This window comes from Numida meleagris, chromosome 1, assembly GCF_002078875.1.
Source record: "Numida meleagris isolate 19003 breed g44 Domestic line chromosome 1, NumMel1.0, whole genome shotgun sequence".
Classification (NCBI taxonomy): domain Eukaryota; kingdom Metazoa; phylum Chordata; class Aves; order Galliformes; family Numididae; genus Numida; species Numida meleagris.
The window spans coordinates 82,014,813-82,036,232 of record NC_034409.1 but is presented as its reverse complement, the minus strand read 5'-3'; the positions used below and the strand labels follow the sequence as shown (position 1 = coordinate 82,036,232).

Genomic DNA, 21,420 nt, shown 5'->3' with positions numbered 1-21,420 from the left:
TCAAAACCAGTGGTTGGCCTGTGCCCATTAGCCAACCACAGGTAACTACTCTTTTTGGAAAACAGTGAGGTTGCAGGTATCTTGAGCTATGATAACAAAGTTACAAATTTAAAATTAAAACTGTGTGAAAATAAAGTATTCTAAGAGATATTTTTCTTTTTTTCTGTGAGAAAATTTTCAAGCATCAGGCACCTTAAGTGATAACTGAAAGCAACCAAGTGTAACTTACTTTTGGTATCTCAAAGTGCATTTTATTGTGTGGAGCATGCAAGTTTTAATATGGTACTACAAAGAAAATGCCTTTGTGCCTCTCCTGCAGGCACAAAAAACTGTAAAAATCCAGTATTATTGATTAAAAAAAAAAAAAAAACTTCCTAGTGTACAATATTTCATGTAGCTCTGATTCCCATGTTTATTTATGTTTTGTAATATAATGAAAGCAACCAAGTATTTAACAGCCTCTTACTTGTTTGCTATGCCATTTGATCTCGTGTGGCACGTGTAGGGAAAAATGATAGAGCTTCTCTCTCCTTTTTGAGCATTTGAAAAGGAAAGCCCAAGTACTAATCTATTCAATGTTACACAAATGTATGACCTGATATGCAATTATTTTTCCAGATGCCAACTGGCACACTTCAAAGTGCCTAAATATCCTATAGATTTTAATGTACATTCTTCAGTTGCTCAGCAATGAAAGGAGGATGGATAGGAACTACAAGTTGCTATTTGCTTAGACCCGATACAGACAGATATCTTCTTGTGTAACTCGCAAGGTGAGTTGATTGATAATCTAGTTAATTTGTTATGAGCTGACAATTCAAACAAGGTACATAAAGGCTGGGAAGAGGAAAGAAGGAAGATGTGTCAGAGTGCGAAGTTCCCAGTTGGGATGATTGGGATTATAGATGTAAAAAACACCTCACACCTGAATGACTTTCACCTGCTGTGGAGCTGAGATTGCTGGGCAGTGAAGGTGATCACCTCAAGTCAGCATGTCTCCTCTATTCTGCAGACTATGGCATTGCTGCACACGTGCAGCTGTGCTGTTTTGAGCACTTGCAGTTAGTATCCTCACCCCAGTTCAGTGCTGAGGGATTAGTAGGACTACTTGCAAAACAAAGGTGCTGTACAACACAGATAGGATCGACAAGCTCTGGCTGTTGCAGGTGAGGTAGATGATACCTCTTGGGTTTTTGCACTGGGAGATACGTTGAACCTTGTTAAATGATGGATTGAATTTAACTCCTCTTTTACAGAGTTTGCCAGACCCTTTCTTGTCTTTATGAATCTTATCAGTGGTCCACAGTAGGCCTCCAAACCAAATCATTTCATTGTTTAGAAAGCTGGAAGCACAGAAACTCAACAAGGGCTCTTGAGTTAAACAAACACAAAGTTCTCAGTAAGTAGCTAGAAAATATATTTCCCTAAAAAGAAATCCCCAAGGTTTATTTTCATAACCAAGTCCCTGACTATGTCATGTCCAGCAGACCGGAAATTTCACAGATGCTGTTGGAGCTAGGTGCATCAGGAGGAATTAGGCACTCAAATGCTTTATGTGCCAAAGTCCAATGTTTATGGATCAGTGGTATTCACATAGCCTTCACTTAAACCTTTAGCTTGGAACTGGACCCAGTTTCCTTGGATTCCTGTCTCACTGCTGAAATTGATGGATTTCTTGGCAAAATAGTGGCTTCTTTTACAACTGTCCTTTGTGGAAGGTATGTGCAGTTGGAAAAAGCTTGCCAGAGAAGGTCTCAGTCTGAGAGGAGAGGGAACACCTGTTTTGGGAACAATGAGGGAGCTTTTGGATGAAGCAGACCTTGAGTAAGTCAGCAATGCCTGGCCTCAAGACAGTTACGCCCATACCCAATCTCAGAAGTGTGGGATCTGTCCCTAGAAATGCAGCCAGAGGGGAGCTGAGGTGCTTGTAAGGTGCCACAGGAGTTTTGTCAGTGAAACTGAGGATAGACAGAGCAAGCATCAACAGGGGAGTGTAGGGATGCTACTTTGTCCTTTTGCAAGCTAACATGTTAATTTACGAACTTGGAGGATGTTGAGTAATGAAGTTAATGCGTTTATTCAACATGCTGGGTGAAAATAAGACTATCTTCTTCTGTCTTTAAGACTATCTTCTCTGTTTAACTGTCTTGACTGTTACTAGCTCCTTCAGCTAGAGTCCGCATCAGCGGGAATTCAATTTCTATGCATTGTTTCAGTCTGGAAATGAAATAATTTTCATTAATGGAAACCTGGTTCTCAAGCAGAACAATTAGACCCACTTCAGGTTGAAAAAAGATAAAAGCATGCTAATTTGGATGGAGGACTCTTCTTTCAAGGCAGCCAATTGAGTCATCAGCCTGCCACCCACCTGACCGTCTGACAGGTAATTAGGAGATAGTCCTCTTTTTGTGTGGATTGTGTGCATAAACCTGCACACGCTGGTGTCACTGCCCATTGGGACTTCAGAGGAAAGAGCTAGTCAGTGGCAAAAGAGTGAGGAGGGCACGTTTCTCAGGCTGTGCCCAACGGTCTGACCTGCTTCCGATTTCTGTCTTTGAATAGCCACCTAAAGTTTCTGGCAGTAAAGTCGTCATGGCAGACCTGGACTGCAAAAAGCCCAGTGACTGCACCGTCTCCAGGCTGCTCAGCGTCGTGGAGAGTGAACTCCGGGCAGGGAGAGACAAAGGTGACCCCACTGAGAAGCAGCTCCAGGTTGTCTTAGAGGATGCTACCCTCTGGCAGAGATTCAGAGAAGTCACCAACGAGATGATCGTGACCAAGAATGGCAGGTGAGCGATCTGCTTAGCGCTGTGGGCTAAGGGTGGGTGACAGCCGGGGGTGTGAAGAGGTGTAATAGTAACTAGTGTGTGCGTAGGCTAGAGAGAACTGCAGTGAGCATGTAGCAGTGTGGTCTCCTAAAAGCGGCATAGGAACAGAATGGGGCGTCCCTACTCCTTTCTGTGAAGCCATTCCTGCCACCCTTTATTCCTGCTTGTGAAACGTGCTGGAGAAATATATGGAGAAAAAGGGAACTTTCACCAAGGAGTGGACAGTATCTCTCAAAATCTGGATTGCTTCTTGTGCTACCAATCATTAACGTTTCTTACCACATCTCTACCCATAGATCTCAAATGACTGTAGGGAAGCAGACCAGTGCTGTTATCCCCTCGTTGTTGTTCTTGTTTCTCAGGCTTCAGAGGTTAACAGCCTGAGCACGCAATCTGTACTAGAAAGGGGTACAGTCTAGCTGTGGCTTGTATGTGCAGTCCAGATCTGTGTGGTCCTACAGCTATATCGCTCTGTAGTTGTTGCTGGTGTACTTATTAAGCACCATAGAATACTGGCTAACACACAGAGCTTTAAAAAGATAACAAATTGTGATGTAAGGGGATCACATATCTTACTATTTGCTGAGTGCAAAACGTGGAGAGAAGACTGTTAATTCTGAATCGGATACTGGCTTGAAGGAGGCTCTCCAGAGAGGCTCTGTGCTGAAGTGGCATGGCAACGGAGTCCAGGCAATGACTAGAGGAAAGTTTTCCTGTACAGTGGTACTAAGGTTTTTATTTAATCTACCCTTGCCACCTCTGCACCCCCCCCACCGCGTCCCCACCTCTATGCACATGTTTCTTTTGCAAGGAAGATCTGCATAGGAGAGCAGGATTAAGAGACAAGAGAAAAGATTTACTTGTATGGTGCAATTTCATTCAATTTTGCAGAGACTTTGGTTGAACAGAACTTGTGGACAAGATTGCTATTGTCTGTAGCCTGACAAGGGACATAAGTGAAAGCAAGTAAAAGTGGAATCTTGTCTGTTAGCTCAGCAAGGTTATTCTGCTAAGAGAACGATTCTGTTCCCAAAATATCACTGCTTATTGCCACTCTGTTCCTAGTAACTTAGAAGGATAGGTGTTGTCTTCTGTTCTTCTTCTTTACACCAAGAAGCTGCTTTTGCTTCATTTGAATGTTTATAGTTGCTGAACTATAGTTTGCTAAAGCAAACTTCTGAGTGGATTTTCACTTAACGTAAGGCAAATTTAAACTGATTCCTTATCAGCATAAGTAGCCAAGATGAGAATAGATTTGCATCAAATGAATTAAATGGATACAAAGAATTGTGCTTTACCAGCAGGTTGTGGGTTTTTTTTTTTTCAGTTTCTTTCCTCACTGCTAATGTATGTTGTGATTGCAGGTGATACTATTTCTCTCTAAAATGTCTAGGTGAGTGCATGTACATAATATTTTTATGCTGCTGCTGAGAAGAAAAGCCATCATTATTTGAATGTGCAATGTTACATTTTAATTGTGGAAGCTTATTTATTTTTCTTCATTCTAACTTAGCGCTGTCCTTATCAGCTTGCTCTTATTTTTCCTAAAGCCAATGCCAGTGGGGGCAGGTACCGGTTCTTTCTATCTGATCAAACTATACCAGTTTCAAACTAAAACATTCTAAGAGTGTTTTAGCAATCTGCATTAATCGTTATAATGAAGTTCCCGTAGCATTAGTGACTACAAAAAAAGGGCTCTCTTTCATTTCTGAAAGTATTTTCCATGAACAAACACACTAGCGCAATGAAAAAATGAAATAGACAGTGGCTGCAGCAAAACCCTCTGAACAACTCCATGCTTTTCAAAATGAGACAAACTTGAGACAGTTTCTTGTGAATCCTGAGCTTTATTTCAGGCTCAGAGTTCTTCAGTGACAGTCTCTAAAGGGATTCTCAAAAGAGAAAATATTGATCTAATTCTGCTGCTGCTTAGAGCAATAGAACCAACTCAGTCATTCTTCTTGAAGGAAATGTGAGCACTTTTGAGAACTGTCTTCTAAGATTAATGGGAAAAGCCAGCCTGAACTTGGGTGTTTGAAAATGAAGGCAATTTGTGTGGAAATATTGTTAGCAAAATTCAGAAATTAAACTGAAACTTGATGCAGGAACGTATCAGAGGATGAAAGGCTGTCTGATTAGCGGTCCTCAAATGTAAGATTCTAGCATGCACAGTTCTATCTGCTGTGATTGAGTCATCTCTAATTGGTACTGAGGGTCCCAAAATATTCTGAACCACCTTCAGTGTTAATACGTAGACCCTTCTCCATAGCTGCATTGTGCTTCATTATACTAATCACCTGCCGTAGCAAAACACTTAGGTACACAGGGAAGATGGATGTGTTTTTAATAGGGCAGATACCAGTGAAATTAAACTGCATGCTGTATCCCAAGATGTATCTCAAAGGGTGCAGCTCATGCGGTGAGAATCAGCCTCCTATTTTACTCAGATTTATTGTTTTCTATTGGCATTTCAACATTTAAACAGCCCATCTGCTGACTGAGCAAGTTTTCTTAAAATGTTGATACCATTTCAGCTGTGCAGTATTCTGAAACATCCACATTCCTGTGTGCAGGCAGGGAGGGGCCACTATTCCCCTTTACATGTGGGGAGAATCTGTAGTGGGTCAATGCAGACAAACTTGGAGAGGGGTGTGGGGAAAAGCTTAAATGCTAAAGCAACTTTACTGGTTACTACACATTCAGATTTGATACCAAACATCTTCCCACTCAAGCTCTATACTGTGGAGTAATTGTAGCAGATCTTGTCTAAATAAACTGAAGAGACTAAAGTACTCAGCTACTGCAGTAACAGAGGTCACATGTGCACCTACCTGATCACTGGAATAAATTCTGACTGAAACAAATTCAGAGAAATTATCATTTGCAATGCTCCAGCATGTGATTTGAACAGTAAAGCCATTGATCTGCTCAACAAGTGAGGTGGTAGGTCTTCCGTCATTAAGGCCTGTACAATCAAAACATGCTGATTCAAATGAGCTGGGGATTAATTGTGAGTGCAGCAGAGATTAATACAGGAAAACACTGTAACTAATGTGGTACAGGAGGTTAGAGTTGATGCTGACTCTGCTGTATTGGGAATGCACTCAAGTAGAAAGGCAGAGAATTTTGCATTGTGTGCAGATGAACTAACAAATAGTTCTGAAAAATCTAGCAAAATTAAATTTTTTGAGGATGAGTTTTCCTCTCTGTTTCAATTTCAGCTAAATATGTAAGCCTGTTACTTTGAAGGTGGGCTGCAGGTGATCTGGCTGTGCAGGGAGCAGTGCATCCACACTTGTCACATTCCTGTTTGACAGCTGGTGCATCCTGGTCAGAAAGACGTGTTAAATGTAGTGAATAAATTCTTGGCTAAACTTCTGCTCAGATCATGGTTCAGCATGTCTTTCTCAATGTGGCATTGAGTCACCAAGTACTTATACTAAATGAAAAAAAACTTTCTTAAATCATGAAGAGTGGGCAGAAGGTCCTGAATGTATGACTAGAAAGGTAGGAAGTGAGTAGGATGTCATAAAGAGAAAAGGAGACGGTCAGCAGTCTGCAGGTGGGGGCTGCTGGAGAGTGTGAGAGCAGGGGCAGAGACTTCTGGTGTCACTGGAGAGAGAGTGAATTTTCAGTTCCCTTCCTTCTGTCTTTTGGACATTTTGCACTGCTGCCTAACTAAGCCTAGAGAGCTACCATGGCCATGGACTTCAGGCAGTGGCTGAAGTGTAACTAATCTCTGTATCTCTAGAGAAAAGAAACTTGAAGATTTATTGTCCTGTGCATAAAAATGTGGCAAATTGGTGGACGCCAGGAGAAGTCAGTGTGGACGTCTCTGTGGCCAGGAGGCCTCACATTTATATAAGAATAGTAGGAGGTGATATATAACGCCTACAATAATTCTCCAAGTAATAATGCGTATGATGCCACAACGTAAGAAACTTAATGAGTAAGGTATCTTTGATGGGAGATGTCTGTTCTACTATCTTTTCCCAGTTCCTGAAACTATGGGAGCCCTACTAATTCCATTGCCATAGACTTGTTCAGGCACTGAGATGCCAATTCAAAGCTGCAATCACAAGTACTGGAACAGAAAGAAAACTGATGAAAGTCTAGCTGTGAACTGCTGCAAATCTCCTTTACAAAGGAAGGATTAATAAATAAAAGGGAATTAAGAGAAAGGGGCATTGGAATCAAGGACAAAGATGCTTCAAAGTGTTTTCCCAAAACTAAATGAAGACAGTATTTCAATTTTATATGCACAAGATGGTGGGAAGCCCAGATGACACATGTTTAAAGCTTAGTCATGGAGAACACCACATCTACAGTAGAACTAGAAGTGGAAGAATGAGATCAAACTGATGAGGACGAGGAATATGGAAGGAAGGGACCAGATTACTGGAAGAACTGCCAAGTGCAGGTTGGACAGCAAGGACCAGACTTCTCAGACTGGAAATGTATGTACTGACAGTGGAACAGTATGAGAATACTTCTTTTTTAAAAAGGGAGAAAACTACAGTTAGCTGAAACAGCTAACAACAGGTTTTTTAATATACCCATGTAATAAGAGTTCAGGATGTATTTTCAAGTAAAAGATAATTAAATATATGGAAGATGATGGAAGATGAAATAAAAGACATTTTACTAAATGTTAAGTCATGCCTGACTAATCCTGATAAAGGAAATAAATAATTTTACACAAGGTAAATGTAGCCAAATTATTAGTTCACTTGAGGATTGCTACCTGGAAACTGTTACTCAAGTGGCAGATAGTGCTGCTTAGCAGATGAACCAGAGGAAATGAACCAGAGGAAAGTGAATGACTTAGCTCACAGAGACAATGGAATACAACCATCCCTTCAAAAGAAGGGAGAAAAATCTCTGTATAGTGTTGTGATGGTGATCTGCCTGGGATTATCTCCTAAGGGCTGGCAAGATGATTTTAGAAGATGTATACAGAGTGAGACAAAGTAGAACTTGGCCACTGGACAATGTTCTTGAGGAGAATAAAAGCACTAAAGTGCAATTTATTGCAGGATTCTGCAATCAGTGCAGTTAATCTGTGGTTTGGCTTCACCTTCTCGACCACTTTCTGGTCTGTTCAGTCCTGTTCATGCTTTCTTGTCTCAGCCTTAAGGATGTATTTAGCATGTCCAGATCCAATGGACACTGCTGACACTATACACAGTTCATAAATAAAACACATACACAAATCTAGATCAAGACCTCAGTACCCTACTTCAGCGATAACATATTTTTCCAAAATTATAAAAATAAAGACGGATTGACTTTTGGGAGACTTTTCTTCAGCTAGACAGAGGGAGATAGGGAGGGAGGGAGGATGTTTTTTACATTGACCTAATCTGTGGGCTGCTGGACACAAACTCAGTAAGACGAGCCTTTCCAAACTGGTTTCTACTGGTATCACTGTTTTTTGTTTCCTGAACAGGCGGATGTTCCCTGTTTTGAAGATCAGTGTGTCAGGCTTGGACCCAAACGCCATGTATTCTTTCCTGTTAGACTTTGCCCCGACCGATGGCCACCGCTGGAAGTACGTCAATGGAGAATGGGTGCCAGCTGGGAAACCAGAGCCACCAAACCACAGCTGTGTCTACATCCACCCAGATTCTCCCAACTTTGGGGCCCACTGGATGAAAGCTGCCATCTCCTTCAGCAAAGTCAAACTTACCAACAAGCTCAATGGGAGTGGGCAGGTATGGGTATGGCCTGATGTTTCCCCATACACCTCTTGGCTTCAATTGCAAGCACCTACCAATCAAGAAATATCAAGGGTGCATTTATGTAATTATGGAGGCCCTCACAGTCCTCTTCACCCACAGATGCCAATTATTCTCTGGAGGCCACATGTAAACAGGAATAAACAGGCCTTAATTGGCGCTTTCAGATTTTAATGGACTTCTTGATGTTAAGAGAAACAGAGTGCTGTGGTTTACTTAATCATCAGGGGGCTTTTGAGAGTTGGTCTTGTGTGCTGGTTTTTTTCTGTTTTTTTTTTTTTACATAGGACTTCAGAGAAGGGGGAAAGAATGGTCACGGGTATTAGGTTTTTGTTGTGTTCCCCCATGTTGTTTGGTGTAAGTGGAATGTTGGCAGGAGTCAGATAGCAGAATAAAAGGCTGCTCCTAAATGAAATAATTACTGTGTCTGCTTCTGCATCATGATAATTATCAATATTCTATTGAATCAGCTTTGGCCTTTGGAAAGAAACCACATGTACCAGAAATAAGTGACTTTCTCTTTGAACCCCTTAAAAATGCAAACGGGAAAATTAGTTTTGCTTCATATTTTGTTTTTGATGATGCATCTAAAGATAAAATATTGCACAAGACCTTTTGTTTGCTTGTTTTTGTACAAAACTCCTACGTTGGATGATACTTGTCAGCCCAGAATTTATTTTTTTCATGTAAATTTTGTATGTTTTCTACCCATTTTTTCCATTTGGTTTGTGAGGTACCTTCATAAGCCTAGTGCCTTAATTAGGTAGGAAATTATCTCGATTTTTAGAGACTGAAGAACAGAAAGGTTACCCGACTTTTCATAAAGTAACGCATAGAATTGGCACACGGGACTTACTGTGTAGCATAGGACAGGATCTGAATTTGCAAATTCTAATCCTGCATCCGGGACCTTAGAAAAGTTAAAAGCCTAAATGTATGCACTGTAGAAAGAGAGGGACAGGAAAAACAAAAAGTCAACTTGGAGGGTAAAAGAAACCTTGAGGGGAAAGACAGGGGAACAAGATCTGTATATACGGGCAAGGGAAGAAGGAGAAAGTAGAAAGGAAAGGAGGAAAAGCTAAAGGAGAAACAGAGTCCAGAGAAAAGTTAACTAAATGGCAAACAATTGAAGCTCTCTTTGTTTTAAGTTTTGGCAGTAGTGTTAAGGTAAACCACGTCTCCACTGTGTTTCAGCTTCCCTTTTTGTGGTGTTATTAGAAAGTATTAGCAGAAAGCACTGTTAGTCAGCTATTGGCTCTTATTCCATCTATATACATACACATAGCACTTTCCAAAATAAATTTTATTCTTAATTTTAAATATATTTTGTTGCATTAGAGATAATTAAGTAATGAAACAGGCTTCCTGAGGAAGGTATGCTGTGGAATTACCATTATGCACAGCTTTAAATGCCAGAGTAGAGACATTTGCCAAGGCTTGTTTAGGTAAATCTTCCCCAGAAAGATGATGAAGTGATTACCCTAGCTCTATCCTGGCCTTGTTTTCTATGATGATAATTCTGACTCTTTCGATAGCAGAAGCAGGACAGAGATTGCTCCTTAACTGTCTGATCAACATCTAGTGCAGTGGAAGCCCAGTGGTGTGAAGGCCATGGCCTTCACTAACACATAAGCTACTGTATCAAAAGCCTTAAATCCAAGTCCACTCTGTTGAATCCTGCAGTTTGCTAGAAGTTAGGAAGGCACCTGCCCTTCTGCTTTCAATAACAATAAACTGGAGAGGTTTAATCTGGTCTGTTGTAGAGCAAGTTTAAAAAAGCAGCTGTGAGATGGATACCAGAGTGTCACTGAGGTCTTTCTATTTTGCTTTCTGCAGATAATGTTGAATTCCCTGCATAAATACGAGCCCCAAGTACACATAGTTCGTGTAGGAGGCCCCCACCGGATGGTGATGAACTGTTCCTTCCCTGAGACTCAGTTCATAGCTGTGACTGCCTATCAAAATGAGGAGGTAGGCGGATGCCACACTGTGCTCTTGGATATAATCGATGTTTGATATTGATATGGATATCATTGATCATTGATATTAGAAGCCTATTAACTACAAAATCAGCATGGATAGACTGGCCCTTTTCTCATTTCCCCACAAGTCCCAGTGTAATGCTCCATCGAATCTAATACTGTCTTCTTTCTGCAGTTGAAAACTGTTCAGTTCAGGGTCTGGCTGTAGTACTAAGACCAGATTTAGCTTAATATTCTGTCGCTGCTATTCAAGATTGGTCCATCTGTCCTGGCATCCCAATCTCTTACTGCAAAAAACCTACAGTTAGCTCCAATATCTTTCTACAGTGATGACCAACAATTTTAATGATAATCGTAGCTCTTCCCTCTCCTTAAAATACATACAATTACGTAAAGGCAACCATTCTAAAGGAAAATCTCTTTCCAACCCTAAAATTGGAATTGAGGGATAATTTCGATTGTGACAATTGCTCACTCATATGCCATATCTCCTAGCTCCAGATTTGATTTGTATTTGGTTCTCTTCTCAGTTCCCTTGAAAGGGTTCACAGTCCCACAGGATTTACCAGACTAGACCACATCATTAGGTTGCCCCTTTTGGTGTGCTGCCTGTGGCATTGATCAGTACACCGCACCTTACAAAGAGCAAAGCTCCCTCCAAGCACCCCTGGAAAACAATATGTGGGGATATATTTTGTTTGTCTAACCATGGCAGTTCCACTTAGTTTACTCTGGAAGATGTTGTTTCAATTCTCTATTCCAAGTTGCCTTCACTAACATGCCTTGTTTTCTGTAAACTCAAGATAACAGCTCTCAAAATCAAGTATAATCCCTTTGCCAAAGCCTTCCTGGATGCAAAAGAAAGGTGAGTTAGTCTTTTTCAGCTCCAGCAGTATTTCATTGCTGATATGGTTTAGAACTGTGACATCACCATGGAAAAAATAAATTATATATAACTTAATCTTGTTTCTACCATCTTAAATCTGGAGTCACCCCACTGAAACGAGTAGGGAGACTATATAATTGTCACCATGATAATTCCTAATGTGGGTGAGTATCCTCTTCAGGGTGGAAGGACACATGAAATCAGATGATGTGAGTTTTCCCAGTAACGTTATACACCTCATATGTTCATTACGTTGTACTTACAGTCTAGTGAATGCTGTAATTCAATAGGTCAGGGAAAATAAAAGCTGCATATTTCAAAAAGCGTAGCTAAAGTGAAATTGCACTGTAACTGTAACACAGATACACTGCTATTGTTGAACTTGCGTGATAGTCTGTGATGTGTGTATTAAAAGTAACCTGTAGGTGCTCATTATGTTAGAGATGCTTCTACCATCAGAAACGAATTGCGGCTTACCTATTTTATAAAGATTCGCATCATCTGTACTAATGCACTGAGGCATCCAAATGATAAATTCCCATTCATAATTGCTAATAAATTTTGTCCAGACCTGCTATGTCTTCTAACGTGATGTCTCCCACGTGCCTGCAGGAGAATCACTATTTCTTTCCTTTCCATTCTTGGAGCTGCTGCGCCTCAGCATCAGAGTTCTCAGTTGCAGAGGGCAAATGCTGCCTTTGTCTCGCCTGCCTAAGCAGGAGGCAGAGCCTTGCTTTAGCCTGACTGGGATGCAGGAAGTCCCAGCTATCCCACAGCTACTAGACGTAGTGTTTCAGGCTCAGCCCCCAGATTTAGCACAAACTTTGGAAAATTTTAGGGATGCTATGAAACATAATTGCTTCCTTTACAGCAGAGTGCAGGAAAGTCTTTTTTTTGTGCGTGTGGGAATAGTTTTCAGTTTTAAAATTTCTTTGCTAATTTCGCAATAAGAAGTTTTACCGCTAGATATTTTCCCTTTCAGAAACCATCCCAAGGATGCACCAGAAACAGTCTCTGAAGGTCAACATATGACATACTCTCACTGTAAGGTTTTTGTTCATGTGAGCTGGAGATTTTGTGTGATATGATAGATGCTGGGAAGCTGGAATCTGCTTGACTGGATCAGAGCAGCGGTTCACTGAGGCTTGAATTGCCTTTGCAGAAAGCGACTGTTTAACCCAAACAATGATTGAAATAAGCTCAGCAGGAAATCATGAGATAGTTTCTGCAGAAGGATCATTTTTCTTATGATCCAATTTTTTATATAAATGGAATCCAGAATATATATATATCTATGGCATTTTTAGGGCCTTCTCTCCATTTGTTTTGTATTTATAACTGTATTTTTGTCCCCTGTAAAACTTCCATCATTAAGCAGGACAAAAAAAAATGAGGGAGAAGATGGTGTGTTCATTCTAATGATGATGGTGTGTTCATTCTAATGATGATGGTGTGTTCATTCTAATGATGATCAGTTTTTCTTTCAGTTATTCTTTGACATTAGTGACGTTTTCTATTTGTTTGTTTTCAGGTCTTGTTTTCAGTAGTGGGATTTTTTGGCGGGCTTTTTTTTCTTGGTGGTTTTTTTTTTTTTTTACTTGTCAGTTGCTCCATGAGGCAGTATTTTGATATTGGTTCGGTATTTCTGAGGCACAGCTGATCTGCAAGAAGCCTGGCTGCTTTATTGAACTGCAGTGTTTTAGTGCAATAATAGTTTTCTTCTCTTTCCCCTCAAAGTGGGTGGCTGGTTGATTTCCAACCCAGACACAATGTGTGCATCAGGAAGCTCTAATTACCAGTGCACAGCACCTTTACCTTTGCCAGCTCCGCACGCTCCCCACGGTTGCGAGCGGTATCCAGCACTGCGAGGGCATCGGGCCGCTCCATACCCACCTTCCTACATGCAAAGAAATCATTCACCTACAGGTACGACTGTAATGCTGCTTTGCTTTCAGGGAACAGTCACCCTGACTGACCCTTGCTTTAGTAACCTAAACAGTAAAACAGTCAAAATAAGGAAACTAGGAAAGAGTAGGATGAGTGTCTGTGACATTCTAAGCTGAACACTGAATGCGTGGGGTATGGTTAAGGTAGCTAAAGAAGTGGAACAGAATTGTTCAGTGCACTGTAACTGCTAATGGTAAATAAGAGTGAATGATCTTGCTTAAAGTCCATCTCCCAATTATATACAAATATCAAAGCATTGCAGCCCCTCTCTTTAGTGCTGTGCCACAAAGCAGTTGCTCTCTGAAGTCTGAGCAGTCCTTAGGAACATAGTAGAAGTTGATTTGAAGTGAGGGCACTTTGGTATTGCCAGGACATCTTTCATGTCCCACTTGTTTCTAGACCTGGAGGTGGAGATACAGAAACTGGTTCTACTTTGGTCATATGAAATTGGCCAGAAACAGGAGTAAGGATAAAGTAATCTGTTTGCTAGCTATAATTTAGCTAAGCATGCTGCTTAACTGAAAGCTCAGTCTATACAGAAACGCGTACCAAAACATTGCCAGTCATCATTAATCAAAAGATTCTTGCAAAAATGCATGTTCTACATCTATCACGCTCTCCCTTCTCATATATCACAAATGGAATTACAGTAGCTCTTTACTACTCTCTTAATAAACAAGTGAATTTTGTCTTCGTACCTATGGTTAGAAATTCTGTAGTCAGATTGCTTCCTCAAGCCCACCCATTTTCTGTTGCCTTAAGACAATGTCTGTGTAATAGTCATGAGGATTTTATTTTTTTTCCCCTTCAAAGTGAATTTTTTGGAGAGCTCCAGCAATAATCTTCAGGTATTCTCAGGACATGACAGCTGGACTTTGCCATCCTCTCCACATGCCAATTTGCTCTCAGTGCCACACACCAAGGGAGCTGCCAGCCCGGGGCCCAGGTAAGGTTACAGGAAGGCTGCTGGTATTAGGAGCAGTGAGGCTAGTACAACTGTCATTAGGCTCCATTCATGCCATCCATTTCTTAACCAGCTACCACCTCCACTATGTATGCAGTCTTCCCTAGGTGGGTCACTACTTGACCTCAATTTTTCATGTGTAAAGTGGAGATACTGTTTAACTGAAGGACCTATCTGACAGCAAAGTTTGCCCGTGCTACATGGATGTGAAATACTACCGAAACAGTAGTTACTAATATGTGTGCACCCTTGCTAAGTCCCTCCAATATTTTATCTAGTATACAATATCCCAGGTAAACATGTACTCCAGAGGTTTCAAAAAATAAATTGTACAATGTAAGCTTGCCTGCTGTAATTTTAGCCTTTTTTTTTTTTTTATTATGGACTTCTTTATATTTGATTTACAACTTATGGAATGTTTAATCATATCTGGGATCTATAGAAATAATTGGGTTAGAAAATGACTTCAGGAATAAAAAAGCTGTTTTTTTTTTTTTGTTTACTACTAAAAGATGTAATAAGGACTCAACCTTAGGAAGAAATACAAGTGAGACTTAGTGTAGGAATGAGAATTAGGATGTCTAGATTCTTTCCATCCCTGTAAGAGAAAGTTATCCAACGCTTGAAAAAAGGATTAGCTATTCCTATCTTTGTTACTGGAGAGGCTTCATGTAGAGATGGGCTCCAAGTGAGACTGGCAAAATATAAGCCTCCTTCATCCCACCAAGGCTCACCATGGTCTCCAGCTCTTCTGCTTCCTCTTATGCTTCAGAGCACAGAAAGTGGCTGTATTCTTGGCGTGATGCTACAGTTTCTCTTCAACTCCTCAATCCTGTGCAGCATATGCTAGAACAACAGTGAAGCTGCCGTGCTACAAAGAGCAAGAGGGGCTTCCCATAATCTGCCTCTCCATGCTTCATGTCTGCTCGCATCAAATAACCCAAATGAAAGATAAAGTCACAGGCTGATTTGGATGAGTAGGAGAAGTCTTTGCACCTGTTCACATTAGGACTGTGCCTGCCCTGGTAATTCACACTTTATTTCACGCTTTAAACAGCATCCAGATTTTAAAACATGTGTCAGGTACCCAACTTAAGATTCCTGGACAGATCTTTCTGACAAGCTGATTACCTTCTGCCCAGATGAAATCAGTGGGAGCTTTATTTTTCCCTTTTGAAAGCACTTTTGAAAGCCAGGATCTTGAAACTCAGGTATCTATGATCAGAGAGAGTTTTCAAGCCAAATTATTTTTCTCTCCCTGTTCCTCACTATTCTCTTGCATGAAATGAGGTTCTTACTTCACTGCAAGGGTGTAACAAAGGCTAATTCAAGTTGCATTTTAGAAATATTGGTAATAGGGCAGTAATCAGTTCTAGGATTGGCTAGAACTTATTAGACATACAAAACCAATTAAGTATTTTCCCCTCCTTTTCCCAAATAAATGCATAAATTTCCTTATTTTAGTTGCCAAGAATATCAGGTGAAATTATTTAAAATATAAACATTCATTTAAAAAAAAAACCACTTTTAATTCCTGAAGTATCACATGTATTTGCATGTTTCTCTCCATGACTCTCTCCAAGGTCACCAAGTCTAATGGCTGCTGGTGTTTTTTCACATAAGATCCGCAAGGCTGATCTAGTTTAGCAACTTGATTGGGATACCTGCTTTTGAGCAGATAATGCACTTGACTGTAGAAGTAAATCTTATGCAGGTTTTGAAAAAGTAATTCAGTTTGTACTGCTTTTTTTTTCCCCCAGCCATTACTCTTGTCTGTGGTCAATGAGCAACAGCGCTGTAAGTGTCACCAACCCAGGAAGCGAGGTGAACAGCAACACTTCAAGCATGTTTCTAAGGGGTAATGTCCCCTTACCTACTGCATCTTCATCCATCCAAATCCCTCTGCAGGCAACTGCGTCTGGCAGCATGGAAACACAAGGAGAAGCCCCTCTAGCCAGACTAGCCGATTCTGCGTGGACGTCCGCACACTCCTTTTAATGGACAGGCATCTCAAAAGCAAAGCTCTGCCGAACAAGAGACACAAATGGCAAAGGATCCGCAGGAACTGAACTCAGAACAGGAATCTGTATGCAGAATCCTCCCCATCAAGCATCACTTTCCATAATGTACCTCTTATGTCCCAGAGAAACCAAAATGCATAATGCAAAGGCAGGAAATGGTAGGGGAACCATCTTACTACTGCAACCTTCCTGCATTATTGAGGATGATATCCAGAAAGAATCTTTATAGTTGGCTTTGCTTCTTCCTTACATCAAAATGATCAGAGACATGGGACTGAGTGAAGCAGATGTGGCAGCTGGATATTTGCACGTCATTTTAGAAATGTCCTTTCTGAGTTTGAAAGCGAAGTCCATGGAAATTGTGGACAAGTTTGCAACCATTGATTTGAAGTGACAGCGCTGCTTTAAAGACTTTCTGAATTTGTCACGTGAAGGTTTCCTGTAAATAAGCTCTTTACGGGGTTGAGATTAGTCTGACACCCTAATGCCACTTGCATATGATATTCTCTGTCCTTTTACTTTCTCCAGCTCTTATGTGCTCTTTCTGTGTTATAGGGATGAAGGACAATGCTTGAGCTGAGAAAGCAGCTGCATTGTAGCAGCAGGTGAAGGGCATCTGGTTTAGCATTTATAGTCTGATGTTAAATGAAAAGTTCTGATGTTTTCTGCATGTGTTATTTTTGAGAAGATGGAGGGAAAAGAATTCTAGAAAAGAGATTCAGCTTACATTTCCACTTTGCTTCAGGTATAGAGTACTAATAAAATATGAATCAATGATGTATTATGGTTTCAGTGCATTTCCAAGGTGTAAATGTGCAAACCACTCCTTTTTACCTACTAGCCTCAGAGAGAATTTAAATTAACTCTGCCAGAAACACACTGTCTCTATTGCTCTGCCAATTATCAGCCATATGATCTTAAGCATGGCATTTCATATCTTTGTACTTGTTTTCCCTCTCACCTTTTGTTTGCTTGAGCTTCTTTTTTCAGGTTGTAGCTTTTCCTTTTCTGTGAGAGAGTACAACTTCTAGCACAGTGGAAGCCTGATCCTGTCAGTGATATCCAACTACTGCTAGTATAAAGCAAATAATAACTTACACCCTTGGATATTCCTTGCTTACCTCCTCAATCAAGCCCTATCCACTGCTTTCATCCACAGAGGCCTGCTTAAGGACTTGCTTTGCACTAAGAAAGGAAGTGAGCAGCAGTAAAACATGTTAATGTGAATTACAAGCTGTACTCCTGCCTTGTACTCCATGCTGATGTACATTTTCTTGTCTGAGCCTCTGTCAACTGCAGAAACCCCATGCAATGACAGACAGCACATGTGGAGGTGATGGGTTTTCTCACATTCTTAGGCCTGAATCATCCCCTTAAGGCACTTTCTGTGCTATGTAGTTTCATGACATCCCCATCTGGCCTTTCAGATTTACTGCAGGCAAGGCACTGCACCAGGACGCACTTAAGATACTGTTAGTTTCAGTATGCATGCTGTTCTCAGCTGAAAGCAAAGTCATGAAGTTGCTTCAGACATGCATTTCTGTTGAAAAGAGGCATTGCTCAAACAGGAGCTAACAGCAGAAGGTGACAGTTCTAACTTAAATCTTCTTTTCCAAATTCTATCAAAGCTCAGTGACAAATTTCTCAGTATTGTCTTTCTCTACCTTGCAGCCAGAAATGTCAGTAGATGTTTCTCTCACAAACAGCTCTGCTTTACAGATGAGGCTGATTAATTAACGTATACTACCCTCTTCTGGCTGCTTGGATCCCCGCAGCAGGCACTGAGTCTACATAAAATGTCTATAGATGCTAAAAAAAGGAAAGCGATGACTTTTCTGTGTGCCAGGACTTGCTACGCTTCCTTCACGGTTAATGAGTTGGATAATTGGTTAGTTTTCCCTCAAACTGCATTACAGTAACAGAGAAATGATCATAAGAAGTTAGTTATGCAAATGGGAATTTTATTTCACAAATAAACAACCTGGGAGAAAATCCAATTAGCTTTCCTGATAGCTCCGCAGAACTGAGAGGTCTGATAAAGGATCAAAATGATCAGGCGGAAGAATCAATTTCCTTATCGCTGTAAAAGCAGCCATGATTCATGTCGCAGGAGGCAGAAAGTTCTGAGATCTCAGGAGCAAACTAAGTTTTTGTTGTTGCAGAGTCTGGGTTAGCCTGAGGAAAGACATGGCAGGATAAAAATACTCCAATGCCTCAAAACATTACTGCTTTGATAAAGGCTTTGAGAACTAGGCTCTAGCCAGGGATGGTTTGCTTCTAAGGAGCAGTAGGAGCACTGGGGAAAGCTCTTGTCACCTGTCAACGAGGAATAAACGCCACTGTAAATTTGCAGGCCTCATTTCCCCAGCACAGTGCCATTCCCTGCACGCAGCCACCAGCTGAGGTGCTCACAGCGCTCTCCTCCCTAGGGAAGAAGGCCACTCAAATATGAACCATCCCCCTCATGGCACACCGCCATTTTGGATCGGACAGACTTCTGCTTCTATCAGAAGCACAGCCCAAGCATTTCTGACTGATATCTTTCACTCTCTACTCTACAAAATGACTGAAAGTGCAGCAAGAGAAGGAACAGCTCCCGGTTTTTGTATACTTTGACAGACATTTCTTTGTGGTCTCCAACAAGCAGACACTGGTGGCACTGAGGCAGGCCACGCCCTCCTGTGTGCTGGGGTGCCGCCATTTTAGGCAGGCGACATGACAGGTGAGTGTGGCAGCAGCTCCTCAGGTAACCTGCATTTTAAGCCTGCAAGGAAGGCTGGTTCTTTGTGATGCAGGTGTGCTGGCAGGCTAGGTGGCCTCATCCCAAAAAGTCACAAGTGGGGCCCCTCCTGTGCCTCACCTTCTCCTTCCCTCTCTTCCAGGGGGAAGCCCCTGGGCCTCACCTTAGACTCCTGCCCATACCCCAGCAGAAGGGCAATGCAGCTTCTAATTTTTCAGTCTACTACTGTGGAGTTTTTAGGGAACGTCCTTATGCTCTCTGACAGGCAGAAGACCAGAGAGCACACATGTACCAGTTCCTGAAGTCCCCAGCTCCAGCTCAAATGCTTCTTGGTGATCCAGCCTTGGCCCCCCATCCGTCAGCAGAGTTCTGTGCCTCCACCACCAGCAGAGACCAAGCAGCAGGTAACCTCCTCAGAAGGCATTTTCTTGCCTCATGCCCTCATCGTGCCCTGTTCCCCCTCAGTGGGCTGCAAAACCTCCCCTCCACAGGAACCCATGCCCCTCACAGGTCAGCTGGTCTGCCCACCTCATCCTTCAGAGACTGAGGTATTTTCAAGTTCTCTTTTGTTTAGAGAGTTTCATAGCCCTTTTTTCTTTTTTAATTGCTTTCCTCTTTTTATTTTCTCTACAGTTTTCTGACACAGCATTAGGAACATCTTTGCCTAGGTGCTAGGTTACAGGCACCAGGAATTGAGTTATGTAAACGAAGACCGGGGAGGGCAGTCATGAGAGAGAAGAAACTGGCATCTTATTTCAGCACGTGCTTTTTAAGGCCCTTGAGGGGAGTGCGAATGATCACAGATGATCAAGAGCTCAGGTTCACAAATTTTCAGGCATTTGGGAGATTGTTCAGCCAGGATGTTATGCCTGCTGCAGAGATGCTTTAGGATGATTGCTCATTTTTTCTGGGTGCATACTGCTGTAAAAACAAAGCAGGCATTTTGAGAAGGCTAGGTGTTTGACTAGGCACATGACAAACAAGTAGGGAAGAAACCCTCTGCTATTTGGCACAATTCAGCCAGATTTATAGTGAACAGCACAAATGAAAATGACACAAACCAGCACCCAAAACATTTTCCAGTCAAGGGCACATCTATTTGTAGACTGCTTTTGCAAATACAAAGCTCAGAAGTGCCTTCTGCACTCTTGTGGGACATTGTCTCAGTACCTGAGGCAGAAGGATGCTCTGTGCTGAAATCTCCAGCATGACTTCCATCCATCCATGCCTTTTCCTCTCAAAAAGATGGCTCATAGAAGGTACACTGTTTGCCACACTCTGCCTCAGTTCTTGCCTTGATCTTTTTGTTTTTCAAGGTGGTTTTTTGTTGTTTTTTTTTTTTTTGTCAGATTGTGCATACTTTCCTCCAGGAGAGCAGTTGTAGATTGCAGGTGAAACATACCTTGCTTCATTAATGTCTGTTTTCTTCTTGCTTTTCTCTTCCTCTCCCAGTGCAGGCTCTCCACAGTACTATAATAGTCCCTGAGATCTGGACTTGATGTTTTAGCATCTCACATTCCTGAAGTATCCAGAGAGTACCCATATTTGTGTTCAAAGCAAACTTGAACTGCTTTTGCAAATGTGGATCATTGTTTGAGTCTGAAACACAATACATTTTGCAGAGCTTACCCTGCAACTTACTTCTGTAGTAGGATGTGTAGTGGAAATGCTAAGTCACATCTTGAACCAGTGATTGAGCACCTGGTAGGAAGGCAGGACCAACCCAAGGGAGCTCAGGTGCATGTAATGCACCTGAGTGATTGGAAGGAGGTGGAGCCAGGATCCATCCCTTCCCAGACCTCGTTTAAAGGGTGGCAGTGAAGGGAAGGGTATCTCACTGGAGAGAGGGTAAGTGTTTTTTTTCTTTTGTTTCTGCATCCACAGCTGCTATATTTGAGCGTATCCTCACTTGCTGTAGCCTGTGACTTTGTTACTCTGCTGCTGTTGCTGTGTTTCCATTGTGTTACAGGATTCAGTCTGTAAGTAGAGGAATTGCAGATTTTCTGAAGAGACAGCAGTTTTCCAAGTACCAGGTCAGTTACCACAGTTCTACTAGTATTAAAAAGAGCTCTGTCACCTCTTCTGAATCTGCAAAGGCAACTTGGTAGCATCTGGAAGACTAGGCTTAGTTGCCAATATTTCTGTTTTCACCTGTTTTTTTGGGTCTGTTCTGCCATGAAACATTAATTTTCTGAGCCTTTGTTGGTTGGAATGTAGCAAGAGTAGAAATAGGGAAAGCAAAGTTGGTAATAAAGCTAGAAGTGCTTTAAAAACTCTGGAAAAAATCTGGCATTTTGTAATGTAGCAAAACATC

At 41.5% G+C, this 21,420-nt stretch overlaps 1 protein-coding gene across 3 annotated transcripts; it reads left to right on the top strand.

Annotated features, from left to right (window-relative positions):
- Window positions 636–17,148, top strand: TBX19 (T-box 19). Of its 3 annotated transcripts, none has more exons than XM_021399503.1 (9): window positions 636–773; window positions 2,563–2,789; window positions 8,278–8,542; window positions 10,403–10,537; window positions 11,352–11,413; window positions 12,417–12,478; window positions 13,172–13,360; window positions 14,195–14,327; window positions 16,106–17,148. In XM_021399503.1, the coding sequence occupies exons 2-9, from the start codon at window positions 2,593–2,595 to the stop codon at window positions 16,341–16,343; spliced, it is 1,281 nt and encodes a 426-aa protein (XP_021255178.1). In that variant the 5' UTR covers window positions 636–773; window positions 2,563–2,592; the 3' UTR covers window positions 16,344–17,148. The 3 variants fall into 3 exon arrangements, with proteins under 3 accessions (XP_021255178.1, XP_021255171.1, XP_021255186.1); XM_021399496.1 differs by lacking the exon at window positions 636–773 and adding an exon at window positions 2,265–2,383; XM_021399511.1 differs by lacking the exons at window positions 636–773; window positions 2,563–2,789 and adding an exon at window positions 6,511–7,285.